We start from the raw sequence: 13,718 nt of genomic DNA on the forward strand, positions 1-13,718 counted from the left end.
AGAATGAGGAACTGTCTGAGGCAGCTTTGACAAAAGGTACGGGGATGAGACAGACGGGCTAGCATGGACCTGTCTGTCTGCAATTAACACTTTACCCATCTTAGAATTCAGTGCCAAATCCTTGTTCATAGCTCACAAACACCTTATCTGCTGGTGAAAGGTCTATGTCACACTCAGCTTCCAAATGTGTTTTCTTGGAAGACACAGTGTCATGTCCTGAATCTGATTGAGAGTAAGACATTGAGGGTGTTGAAGGAGTTTAAGCCACTATACGTCCACGGTAGGAAGCGTATCTAAGCCCAAGGAAAATAAACAAGAAACTAGACTCTTTTCCTCTCGTTTTATTCTTGTGTGGCATTGAGGACTCACATGACGTGATAAAAAAAAAACCCAGCAGGTTAATTTTTTACCCCTAAACCAGCACTGAACTGTTGATGCATTAGGATGGAGTGCATTGATGAGGTCCTGCAGGGTGTTTGGAGGGTTTTTTCCATTAAAAAGCTTAAAATAGAACCACTTCAGCATTTGAGCTTTTGTTAGGGCCCATCATAGAATGATTTTACCGGTCAAAGAGTTATTCAAGCTCAAACTCTTACATTATGAGGAAATACTGACAGGGACAAAGTAAAAGTTGAGTGACAGAAATAGTTCACGGAAAAATGAAATTTCTGTCAAATTTTCCATGCCACATTATGCCTGTTACGTCTCTGGGCTGAGGAAAGCGCACAACGAATGATAACCAGGAAAACAAAACATTTAATAGTAAATTTGTAAAAATTAAGACGTTCACACAAACAGAAACAATAACCGACCAGGGCCGGGTTTCCCGATAACGATGTATCTTAGCTCTTAAGAGCGCTTTCTACGTGCAAAGTTACGAACGCTCGCAGCAATTCCACGAGCGTTTCCCAAAAATGCACTTAACATGAACGCGCGAGAACGCGCTCTACGTTCTACTTAAGAGTCGCTGTCCATTCGCGAAGTGCTGAAATATAACCTTATATGGAATCGTATTCTGAACGTTTAACCTAATAATTGTCATCTGTTGTGGATTAGCAATCAAGACAAGTCTATATAAAGCACCTACAGGCGGAGGCACTGACAAAATGGCTGAAAAAAAAAAACACGAAAAGATACCTTTCAAAAAGATGAAATTAATGTCCTTTTAGAGGAGATAGAGCGAAACAAATATGTCATTTTTAACAGATTTAAAGGATTTCTTTTATATATTTATTTTTTCATTCATTTAATTTTGATTAAAATTATTAGATTAAATTATTTCTATTTTTTTTCTGACCTTTTTAATTATTTAATTTATACATTAATTTAACCAACAACAAAAAAAGAGTAATAAAGTGTACAATAAAGTACAATCAAAACCTTATATTATAATCACATACATTTGAATAAAGTTAAAGGTGTAATCTGCCGGTTGTCCTGCAGGTGTACTCATAAATCTGTCTTCTTACGATGCACTTGTGGATGTACGATTACTCCAGAGCACTCGTAGATCTACGAAGATTTTCAAGTGCTACTTAAGCTACGATGCTTTTGGGAAACAGACCGTAATATTAAGATCAGTCGTACGATCGTTTTTACGATCAACTTAGGCTTACGATGCTTTTGGGAAACGCAGCCCAGGACTAACTGAACAGAGGGAAACTAAATACAGACACAAATAAACAATGATGAGGTGAGCACAGGTGACACGGATGATGAAGACGATGAACAGGTGGGTAATTGAGGGAGTGAGTTCAGGTGTGAAGACACAAGGGATTCTGGGAAGTGTAGTGCAGACGAAGACAGAGTGGTGCAGACGATGACTGTGACAATGCCAAGTTTGACATCTGAATGCATGTCTTTTGATTGATTACCAAGTAATGCATTCTAACGTTTAGTTTAGAATTTAGAGTTAGTTTAGAAGAAAACACAAGTTTGGAAGTTAATGTGACAGAATTACATTTTTGGTTTTAAAAAATCCACAAAAATGAATAAATACTCAGAATGAATTCTGAAGGATCATGTGACAATGACGCCATCACAGAAATAATTTACATTTTAAAATATATTCAAATAGAAAACATCTATATTGAATTGTAATAATATTTTTTTGTTCTGTATTTTTGATCAAATAAATGCAGCCTTGGTAAGCATAAGATACTTTTTATAAACATAAGTGGTGCTTTTCTATTCCAAACTTGCCGTCGCAATACAGCTGATTACTATTGCTTAATTATGAGCACTAGTAAGAATTTTGTATTTCACATTTCCTTTTTAATGTGCTGAAACTACTAAATTAACGACTTGCATTAATGATCAAAGGCTAAACTTAAACTCACAAAAAAGTTGACATGCTTCACCTGCAATAAAACGCTCATAACAATCGTGTGAAGTTGCGTAAAAGCTCACAGGGGGCTAATATGTCTTTAGGCACTGCCAAGAGTTTTGTGTCCAAGGGCGAAAATTGTTCATGATGTGAAAATCCCATTATAAAATATAGAGTTCAGAAAAACAGAGAGGCAGTTATCTCCAGCTTTATCTAGGTCTTGGAGACACATTAAATATAATTGCATGATGTGCCTTGGCACTGCCAGAGCCTGTCCCTGCAGAGACATAAAGTACTGTGGGCGATCGGAAGGTGATATAAAATGAGTGCTTTGGTTTTGCTAGTTGTGTGGGTGCGTTTTGGTGTGTGTCTCACTGCTCCCACAATCAGATAAGGTTCATTTGTAAAAGGTACAAACAGTGAGCTTCAAAGCACCACAGTCCATTAACTGAAAGGCAAGCCATTGGCTCCTACACGACCCAAACCCAAACTCAGGTGCATCAAAGGGTGGATCAGGTTACCCATGTGGCAGTCTGCCTTGGTGCTAGTGGGCTAAATTTGGACAACTGAGGGTTTTCTTTTCTTTAAAGGTTCTGCAGTTAGGTACACTAATGCATTATCTTTCCAAAACTTGAATTATCTGGCCTGTAGCCTATAGTGCACTCTGACATTCACTCTTAACAGGCATTTTACTTCACTGCACATTTGACCACTTTGGTCAAAAGCTGCTCTTTAAAGTAACTCCAGCCAAAAACCTTTTCACAAGGACAGAGCCAGAAGACATTAATGCACAGCTCCTTCTCACCTCATTTCAACTCTCTGTAATTAAACCTTCAGGTGGAAAAAGCCGAAACAAACCAGGGAAATGCAATCATTTCAAAGACTATGATTTCTGAAACATAAAATGTTTCTTCCTATTTCTAAAATATTGTTTAGTGTGACATGGCCAACGATAGCATCTTTATTTATTTATTACTAAATGACTAAATCAGTAATTTCACTTAAATGACAATTAATAGCTAATTTGAAATTACTGAACTTAAATATATGAGCTTGATAAAAATGATCATTCTAGAAGAAAATTTCAGATGGAACTTAGAGGCTTTTGCATCTGAACTCTTCATATATATATATATATATATATATATATATATATATATATATATATATACATGTATATAGCACAGTTTACATCTGATTTAAATACTTGGTGTTAGCCTGGGGAGAGAGGCAGAAAGTACCCAGGGAGTCTGGTGTGCGGTTCACACATCTACGCACAGACACGTTTGTGCGCTTGAACTTTCCTTAGCATTCCCACAGAGTGACAGCATTTATAAAAAGCAAAGACCTCTGGGTGCAAGAAAATGGCAGAACACATTAGCACAGCGCTAAGTGTTTTTCAGAGAGAACACATTGTACACCTTTCCACAGGAGCTCTCAAATTAATCTGAATTGATTTAAGGTAATTTTCTTGAAAAAAGCACCAGGACAGGTAATTTTTGTGCAAAAAAACAGGTCACATTTACTTCAACAGCAAAAAAAGCAAAAGCCATTTATGTTAACATTGCTTCACGGTTTACAAAATTACCTGCATGTAATATGGAGACCAAATGAATGATTTCAGTCACAATTGCAAGTTCTATATGCTCAAAAGTCATGAGATTTAGATTCCTTTTAAATTTAAACATCTGATGAATGGTTATTTGACATTTTTAATTATTTCAAATTTGCCATGAATCATTAAATGCTGTTATTGTTGATAAAATCTTTCTTTAACTAACCAGGAATAAACAAACAGTTTCACAACAGGACTTCACCACAGGACATCTGCCTCGTCTCCCCCAGGCTGACCCAGAATCGGAAGACTGAATCTTAATAATAGGCTCCAGACAGACAGCCACCTACACTCATTTTGCTTCCTCCGGATACTCCCTTCCATCTCTCACTCCAAGTGGTTCATAATCATAGCTTTATTAGCCCAACACACATTCACTGCCTGACATCAAGCAGCATATTAGTGAGCCCGATCCTTGGGTACAAGTATCCTCTTGTTTTACTGTTACAACAACTCACGCGCAGTTCTTTCTCTTCGCTTACGAGAGTGATTTTTGTCGTATCCAGCGGCAGTTACTGCAGCGTGTGAGAACATGTCCCCAACACACTCATTATCAACAAACAGATTTTCTACATGTGATGTTGCCAGCTGATTTCTATTACCGATACAATTACAGAAGGCTTCTGAGGACCAAATGTTTCTGTTTATTCTAAGTGCGTGCTTGTCTGTCACTCTAAATGCTCAAGCTTGTTACAACAGGATGGATTCTGATTGGCTATCATTGTTTTTATCATTCTTAAGCTGGATAAAATCGTTCTGAAAGTGATTTCAACAATATTGTTTCTCTGTGCTGTTATCCTAATAGATGTGGTGTGAACTCTGCTATTCTTTAATATTAAGAACGATTTGTAGAACAATATCTTTATCGTTATCTTTATAGTTATTGCCCTTAGTGTGAACGGGCCTTAAGGTTCAGAGGTAAAGGTAGAAAAATGAAAATACCCCTTTCTCACTATAAGCTAAAACAACAGAAATCAATAGAAAGTCCCAACCTGGAGAGTAAAACAAACGTGTGTGAGAAACTCAGTACAGACAGAATAGAGTAGTAGTACTAGAGGTAAAGCCTGTAAGAGATGTCTATCTATCTATCTATCTATCTATCTATCTATCTATCTATCTATCTATCTATCTATCTATCTATCTATCTATCTATCTATCTATCTATCTATCTATCTATCTATCTATCTATCCATCCACCCGTAAGTTAAATAAAAAAAACTACCAAAGAAAAAAAAAGTCCAGTGTAAGCAGACTATTTTTACCCGGTGTTGCTGCTGTCTGTGCGTGCTTTGAGTACTCTAAGTAGGTGGCACTCAATAAGCTGACACAGAGCTGTCTTTTCTAAAAACAGTCGATCAGGTTTCAGGTGTATGCGTCATTTGCAAAGGCGAACGAGCACTGCTGTCAGACAGTAGCTCCAGGCGATGTTTTCGTTCTTTCTTTCTTTTTTTTTTCTTCTCCTTCTTGCGGAAATTCTTGACATCAGCCAAGAATCTGGACTGGAAAACAAAATAACAATGAAGATACAAACAAAGCCAGTTTCTACAAGGCAGTGTTGTCCTCCACCCTGTGTATTTATCCTTGACAAATCACCCATAAGAAACATGATCAACCTGCGAACTGAAATGCTTAAGAGACTTCCAAATGTCATTTACGTCACCTTGAAAATCAAGATCAGATTTAAAACTGAAAAAGTGCTGCACAAAATATCTTTAGTAAAATTTGTTAGCTCAAATATCTATCTATCTATCTATCTATCTATCTATCTATCTATCTATCTATCTATCTATCTATCTATCTATCTATGACTGACTGACTGACTGACTGACTGACTGACTGACTATCTATCTATCTATCTATCTATCTATCTAGTTTAAAGTTTGGTTTATTTATATAGCACCATTTAAACAGCAGCAGCTGACCAATGTGCTTTACAACATCGGATAAAATAAATACAAGCAAAAGCAGTAGAAAACTAATTTCACAAATAAAATCAGAGACAATTTTCACACTAAATAGCAAAAGAAAATCAAAATACTAACAGAAGTCAAATACAAAAATAATCATCAAGGAACATTAAAAGCAATGGAAAAATATTGAGTTTTAAGCAAAGATTTAAAAACCTGTAATGTAGGAGCAAATCTAATGTGAACTGCCAACCTGTTCCAGAGTTTAGGGCCTGCAACAGCAAAGGCACGTTCTCCTCTTTGTTTTAATCTGGCTCAGGAAACAGTGAGCAATCTATGACTACCGTAGCGAAGAGCTCGAGAAGGGTTATGTAGAGATATAAGTTCAGATAGATGTGAGGGTGCTAAGTTGTTTAGGGACTTAAAAACAAAAACTAGGGTTTTAAACTCAACTCTAAACCACACAGGAAGCCAATGCAATGATACTAACACAAGAGAAATGTGAGTGAATTTACAGAGGCCCAATAAAAGACGTGCTGCACGCAATTTGGACCAACTTGAGACAGACCAAGGAAGTAGCGTTCATTCCACAATACAGTGAGTTACAGTAGTCTAAACGTGATGATATAAAAAAATGAATTATTCTGTCAGTCTTGAAAAGAGAGAAAAGGCTTAATTTTGGAAAGAAGACAGAGATGAAAGAAACAAGATCTAACCACTGAGTTCACTTGTTTGTCAAGTTTCAACTCCCTGTCAAGCCAAACGCCTAAGTTTTTAACAAGAGTTTTGGCTTGAGATGCTTGAGATGTGACATGATGATCATTAACAAACTTTGTGTGACATCCAGATTTACATCCTCCAAACTCCTATCTATCTATCTATCTATCTATCTATCTATCTATCTATCTATCTATCTATCTATCTATCTATCTATCTATCTATCTATCTATCTATCTATCTATCTATCTATCTATCTATCTATCTATCTATCTATCTACTGTATCAATCTATCTGTCTGCAAACACAGTCAATTATCACCTAAAAGTCAGCAAAGCAGCTGTAATGAAACGGTCACCATTGATCACAGTCACAGTCACTTGATCTCCCACACCACCCCAAATGCTTCCTGTCAATGTTTCACTTTCCTTACATTTGGAATGGCTTGGTGACATTCCGGACAGAGTTACAGATTGAAAAATATTCTCTGAAGTCGACCCTCGTAAAAATCCTGACAGAGACATCAATGTGGCACCACAGTTGTGCTGACGCCTCCAGAGCTGACCCTGGAGTCTCAAACACGGCGTTTCGACACGCAACGGTTTAAATTACATCACAACGACCAACTGTTGGGAATTTCAGGCATGTAACCTCTGTCCTCTAAAAATAAGGACACTTTAAACACCATAAAATGTTCCCATAAATAGTAATAAAATCTTATCCACGATTCAATTGCCCAGAGATAGGGGAGCTTTGGCAAAGGCAGGCTGTCTATCGCCTGATTTCCCTGCTGTTTTGTTTTCCATGAGATTTTTTAATGAAAGATTTGCTTGTATAAACCAAATTACTTCAAAAGGTGTTATACATCAAACACAAACTGAATAAATTTAATTTGCTGAAGTTTTATCTTCTGGCGTGTGTGTGTGTGTGTGTGTGTGTGTGTGTGTGTGTGTGTGTGTGTGTGTGTGTGTGAATGCAAATAGATTTCAGACCTCCCACAAACTTGAGGGCTCCTTTTTTCCCAACAGAATCCGAGTTTCATGTAGGTAGAAATTAAAAATCAGCGGTTTTTGTTGGATCTTTTACTTCCAGTGTACCCCATCTGTGTAGGATAAGCATCAGTCTCAGGAGATAGCCGGGCAGCTGTGAGGGGAGGGGAGGCCCGGAGGTGTTGCTGAACAAAGAGGCACCGTGGGGAGATATGATACAGAACAGCACCTGTAACTACGCCTGGAGATGAGCGATAAGGTGCTTTCTGGGGCACAGACGCACGTGTGCACACGACTGAACACTGCTTTCTACTTCATATTGGATAGTCTTGTTTTTGGTGCACATTTAGGGTCAGATTTACTAACAGCTTGCGCCAGCGCCAACCCTCTTTTGGTGTTAGAAAACTACTGTCAGGATTTACTAACGACAGGCAGTGAAAAATTTGCACTGAAAATGTGTTGACAGGGTTATTTTTGTGGCTGACCTTATTGCATATGCATTTGTAGGAGTTTCCCTTTCAGATGCAACATTTATGAGAGGAGAGTATTGAAATGAATCATGCAATGTGATTTACTAAGGTTTGCGCTAGTCGATTTACTGGTATTTACGCCATTATTTAAAGACCAAAAAAAGTCTTAAACCAGACGCTAATTTGCGCTCTTCTTGGTAGATTGTGTTGGTCATTATGAAAATGATCCGGTGTTTGTGTTCTTTAATTTGCGTGTTGTCAGTAGATCATGCGCAGAACTTTCCACTCCAATCTGTGCTTTTTTTGGCATTGCTCTCTCACGCTTATTTGCCCTGTTTAGTAAATCTGTCCCATAATGTAATTGTAAATCAAATTGAATTTAAAGGATCAAATATACACGACAGGATCTGTTATATATGTTTTGTTTATCAATAAAAACTTCTACTTTCTAAATGGATAGTTTATCTAAAAAGGGAAATTAATTATGCTCACCCAATGTCAGTTCTTCGCACATAGCTTTAGAATGGCTTTAGTATTTATTATATATTTATATAAAAGTCAAATAATTCAATGATAATTGCATTGTATGGAAAAAAAATATACACATGTTTTGAGCAACATGAGGATGAGTAAATGATAACAGAATTTTCATTTAATTATGAATTCAACTATATTAAATTTAAAATATTAAAATATTTATAATTAAATAAAAATTTCATCACAAAAATCTTTTTTTTTTCCAAGCACAGCTTCACTTTGAAAGGTTCAGACAGGTTGCTCTTTGAAGCACCAAAAAGAAAGAAAGAAAGAAAGAAATCCAAAACACCATATTGGAATAATAACAATCTCTCTACAGACAAAATAATCAATTCTCCCCACTTTAAGGTGAGGCTGCACCCTTCTATGCTTTCATACTTCAGGAATTATGGCTGGAAAATCGTTTCAAGGTTTGCTGTGGTGTTCAATAAATCCTAAGAATTTAGATTAAACATTCAGTGTGATCTTGCTTTCAGATTTCTGCGCTAGATCGCTACGGGACTGTGTTAAAACAAAGCCTCCGACAGCTTCCCAGACTACTGCCTCGTATGGAAGCACCTGTCAAGACATTTTTTTCAAACGTCTGAGCCTGCAAGTGCCCCAAAGATTTAAAAGAACAGTTTGTTTTATAAGATGCCCTGCCTAAAAATTCAGAGCGCTCATAAATTATTTAAGAATTCCCCAGTCTTTGTGTGCATTGCTTAAGCAGTGTAAAACACTACTGATTACATGAAGTCCCACTCAAAAGGCCCTGCAACTGTTACAAACTCTAGCGATTATATATTCCATGTACTGCAGAACTTAATCCCACAGGATAATTTATATATTTGTTTAATGCCTCTGATCATCAACCTCAAACTACTCTCTTTTGGTGAAACAATATTACAAAACTGAAATATAAACAGCAAGCATGCCAAACAAATCAAACACATCCAACACAGTGAAGATTCTCACCATCATCTGCATCGGGCAGGATGGTCACTCTGGTGGTGGGGAACTCCTGACCCAGACGGCCGCCCATGGGCATGCTTAGGGTGACATTAAAGCTTTCCTCTGCCTCGTAGAGGGAGTCATCGATGACGACGACACGGCAGTGCCTCTCTGTCTCGCCCTTATCGAAACGCAGCACACTGTGGTGTTCCTCGGGTCGGGAAATGTAGTCAGAGTAGGAAAGCACTGTGGTGGGAACCGTGCCCTTGGCTGTACCTGCACGGAATAGGATAAAGGGAAGATTAGAGGAAGTTTTGAGCATTCACATTTAATCTCACAGGTTTAGTCAGGGACAAACGCCACTTTAAAGTCTAAACATGTAGTTGAAGAATTCTGATAAGTTTAAAAGTTCACGAAGTTTGATTTGGTTAGTAAAGAATAGAAATACCTTTAAGTAAAGTTTCATTCAGTTCCAATCATAATTCACCTTGTTGTGTGAAGCAGACCACCATGAGCTCTTGACTGACATCTCCTGATCTTCGCACAGGAATCAGAAGTTCTCCGATATCTTCCTCAATCGAGTATGTAGCCAAGGGGATGAACACTGTGCATTCTAGGGCAAAAAGCAACTATCACATTTGGTATAAATGCACATAAAACTTTATAGACAAAGAAAGAAAAGAGTTACTGAAATCATCATTTTGTGAGGAGCTTCATCAGTTCAGATGGATTCGGTTGTGTTTCAGACCTAAAGTTCTGTCAAAGCTTGAAATTGATGTCTTCAAACAAACACCAAAGTTTTAAACATTTTAAAAATGCATGTGTAACTTGTTTCTGTTTCTGTATTTTTAATGTGGGATTGATCTCTCACAACTGCTGTCAAAAGGTTCAGAATTTCATAATAATTTAACAAACCCAAGATTCATGATAAGTAATCATAGTGGGAGAGATACAAATAACAACTCTTATCAAAAGAGTTGGGAATGGATAAAAAAAATAACAGGAATAGAAGTCGCACCGAAGAAAACACAGAAGATGAAAGTTAATACTATGGTGTGTTAAGCTCCATATATTCATGGGTTAAAAACCTTTGGCAACTTCACGGTCACCATTTCAATTACATTAAACCCCTTTATCCGTATAAGACTTGACTTTCAGTGAGTATTGGGACATTATATGGCTGAGCAGCTCTCTAAGGACACTAACTGGGTTTTCTTTCAGAAATTGACAATAAAAACTTGATTATATGCTTTGTAATCAAGAAAAAACAACAACATAATACTATGGTTATTTTGTAAGTGTAATAACAGTAAAGAGCACAAGATATTTTAGGGACATCAGGTGTGAAATTCATCTTAAGAACAGCAGAGTAAGTGTAAGATCTATGGAGAAAGCTCATTCAGTCAGATAAGAGAACAAAGGGACTTGCTCCTGCTAAATCAGCCGTAGATCCTGTCATCAGAGGCTTGGCTGCTCTGTTTTGAAGAGAAGGAACCAGGATGTTATTCAGATGTTCTGGAGATATTATGCTATGATTACAATGCACAGAAGGGTGACCACTGTGATGTCTGCCCCCACCGACACGCTTTCTCCATATTTTTTCTCTTACCCTTTGCCTGGTTGGATTGTTTTTCTTATACACAAATTATCATATTGCCTTCAAGTAACACTCACTCAGCAAATTAAATATAAAATGTAACATTTCTCATTTCATTAATTGAATGTACTATTAAAGTTTCATAAACTAACCTTGTTTACTGTCTTAATACACATTATTAGTATTTCAATGTTGATTCCACCCAAAAAAAAGAAATGGTCTTCGTAGCCTTTTCTTGTTTGTTTTTTTTTTTGTTTTTTTTTTGGCTGACATTTTTCCCTTTTTTTCATCAATCCCTCTTAATTTTTCAACCCATCCCCTCAGACCACTTACAAAAAAATCCAATTCATTTCTAATTGATCAAATCAGTCCTGGCCAACATTTTGATTTGAATTTCACTCAGCAATAATTAATCCTACAGCAGTAAAATAGGTTGCAAATGACATTTTGTGTTGACGTTAATGTTGTCATTTGATTTGCCAGTTGAGATATTTGCCTGATATAAGAAATATATAGATATATATGCACTACTGTTCAATAATTTGGGGTAAGATTTTGAAATAATTTATTTATTAAGCAAGAATGTATGATTAAATTGTTCCAATAAAATATATTTCAAATAAATGCTGTTCTTTGGAACTTTCTATTTATCAAAGAATATTATTATAATATTAGATATACAATTACAATATAATTTAGAATCCAGAAAAAAATTATAACACTTTAAAGTTTAAACCAAAACATAACACAAAGCAGCACAAATGTTTTCATCATGGATAATAATAAGAAATGTTTCTTGAGCATCAATTCAATGTATTAGAATGATTTAGCAAGGATCATGTGACACTGAGGGCAGACAATACCCAATTTTTCACAGCATTAATGTTTTTTCACAGTATTTTTGATAAAAAAATAAAAATAAAAATAAATATATATATATATATATATATATATATATATATATATATACAGCCTTGGTGAGCATAAGAAACTTTAAAAATCTCACCATTCCCAAACTTTTGAACAGTTGAAATGTCCTTAGATTGAATACCTAAGACTGAGTAACAGACTGAACACATAACCTATGTAAGCCCAAACATAGTTCACGTTAAATCAACATTTCTAATGACTGGCTGAAGTTTGAGATAATTTGTTTAAAGTTGAAATATGTTTAAAAAAGTCTGGCTTTTGAACCCCCATACTGATCTTTATTTTTGCTTTTTTTTGTGAGCTCACCATCTCCGGGGTCAACGATTTCCACCGTTGCTGCTTCTGGGAACTCCAGTGCTCCCATGACAGGCTCTGACAGGACAATCTGGAAGGTCTCGGACTGCTCGTACAGGCTGTCCGACAAGATGCGCACCTTCCAAGTAGCAGTGGTCTGACCTGGGTTAAACTGGACTTGTTTCTGGGCCTTTCCTCGAAAATCTTTGTCCTTTTCAGCCGTACCATCTTTGGTGCCGATACCTTAAGAATGTAAGAGTAAATCAACTTTAAATCAAGCATATAAAGCATTTAGTATTTTATAACATTATTAGATCAAATTGTAGATTAAGCGCTAGATTTAAGGTTTCGAAAATGTTAAATAGTATGTTCAGGATTTATATTCATTTTGTTTTTATTTATTAATTATTTTATTTACTAATTTATTGATAATATGTATTATTTGATTTCAGCAATTTTTTTTTTTTGTTTACATTTTTTGATAAGTCTTTTTAAAGGGGTGGTTGATTCTGATTTCACTTTTCTGACTTTAGTTAGTGTGTAATGTTGCTGTTTGAGAATAAACAACATCTGCAAAGTTACGACGCTCAAAGTTCAAAGCAAAGCGAGATATTTTATTTTCCAGAAATCGCTTTTTAAGGACTACAACAAACGGCTGGTAGGGACTACATGACTTTCCTCCCGGGTTAGTGACATCACAAACCCTAAAATGTACATAAACCCCGCCCCCGGAACAAGATTTATTGATTATCAAGACAGAATATGTTAATCAATGACTAGAAGATAACTACACATAAGCTACATAAATTCGTCAACTAACCATTCAAAAATGTTGTCTACATGTTGTCACTTCTTCTTGAGTCTCTCCATCTTTCTGACTCCAGTTTGAACATAAAAGGCTAAAAGTATTTGAAATTTTCAGTTGCTTGTGTGTGAGGTAACCCAAGCTGCTAGGGACACAAGTTGTTGAAGCTCCACCCTTTGTGCCGGGAGCACCAGCTCATTTGCATTTAAAGGGACAGACACAAAAACGGAGCGTTTTTGCTCACCCTCAAAAAGTGACAACTTTAACAAGCTATATAAAAATATCTGTGGGTTATTTTGAGCTAAAATTTCACATACACACCCTGGGGACATCAGAGATTTATTTGACATGTTGTGTAAAGGGCATTATGCCACCCCTTTAAGACTTTTATATACAATAATTTTTTGTTATTATTTTAATTTTTTTATTTTTGTTTCTGTAATTTTGCTAAGATATTCTTTCTGGAACTACACAAACAAACAAATAAATGCACTCTTTTCCAGTGCTTTGGAGTACTAAGAACATACATTTTTGTTTTCGACAAAAATGTTGTTAGTGTCCTTTTGACAGACTACTGCAAGGGATTGGCAAAATCTCATGT

At 36.3% G+C, this 13,718-nt stretch overlaps 1 protein-coding gene and 1 long non-coding RNA gene across 2 annotated transcripts in view; one reads left to right on the top strand and one right to left on the bottom strand.

Moving 5' to 3' along the window:
- The window catches only part of LOC307166689, a 428,201-nt gene that overhangs the window by 67,577 nt on the left and 346,906 nt on the right, over window positions 1-13,718 (top strand). The window lies entirely within an intron of this gene.
- The window catches only part of frem2b (FRAS1 related extracellular matrix 2b), a 104,590-nt gene that overhangs the window by 42,339 nt on the left and 48,533 nt on the right, over window positions 1-13,718 (bottom strand). The window contains exons 4-6 of the mRNA XM_079885169.1: window positions 12,325-12,555; window positions 9,979-10,104; window positions 9,516-9,767 (exon numbers count right to left, since the gene is read on the bottom strand). Of these exons, the coding sequence (XP_079741295.1) occupies window positions 9,516-9,767; window positions 9,979-10,104; window positions 12,325-12,555 (609 nt within the window). The remainder of the gene's footprint in view (window positions 1-9,515; window positions 9,768-9,978; window positions 10,105-12,324; window positions 12,556-13,718) is intronic.

The sequence above is a fragment of the Squalius cephalus genome (assembly GCF_949319135.1).
Source record: "Squalius cephalus genome assembly, chromosome: 11".
In the NCBI taxonomy this organism is placed as follows: Eukaryota; Metazoa; Chordata; class Actinopteri; order Cypriniformes; family Leuciscidae; genus Squalius; species Squalius cephalus.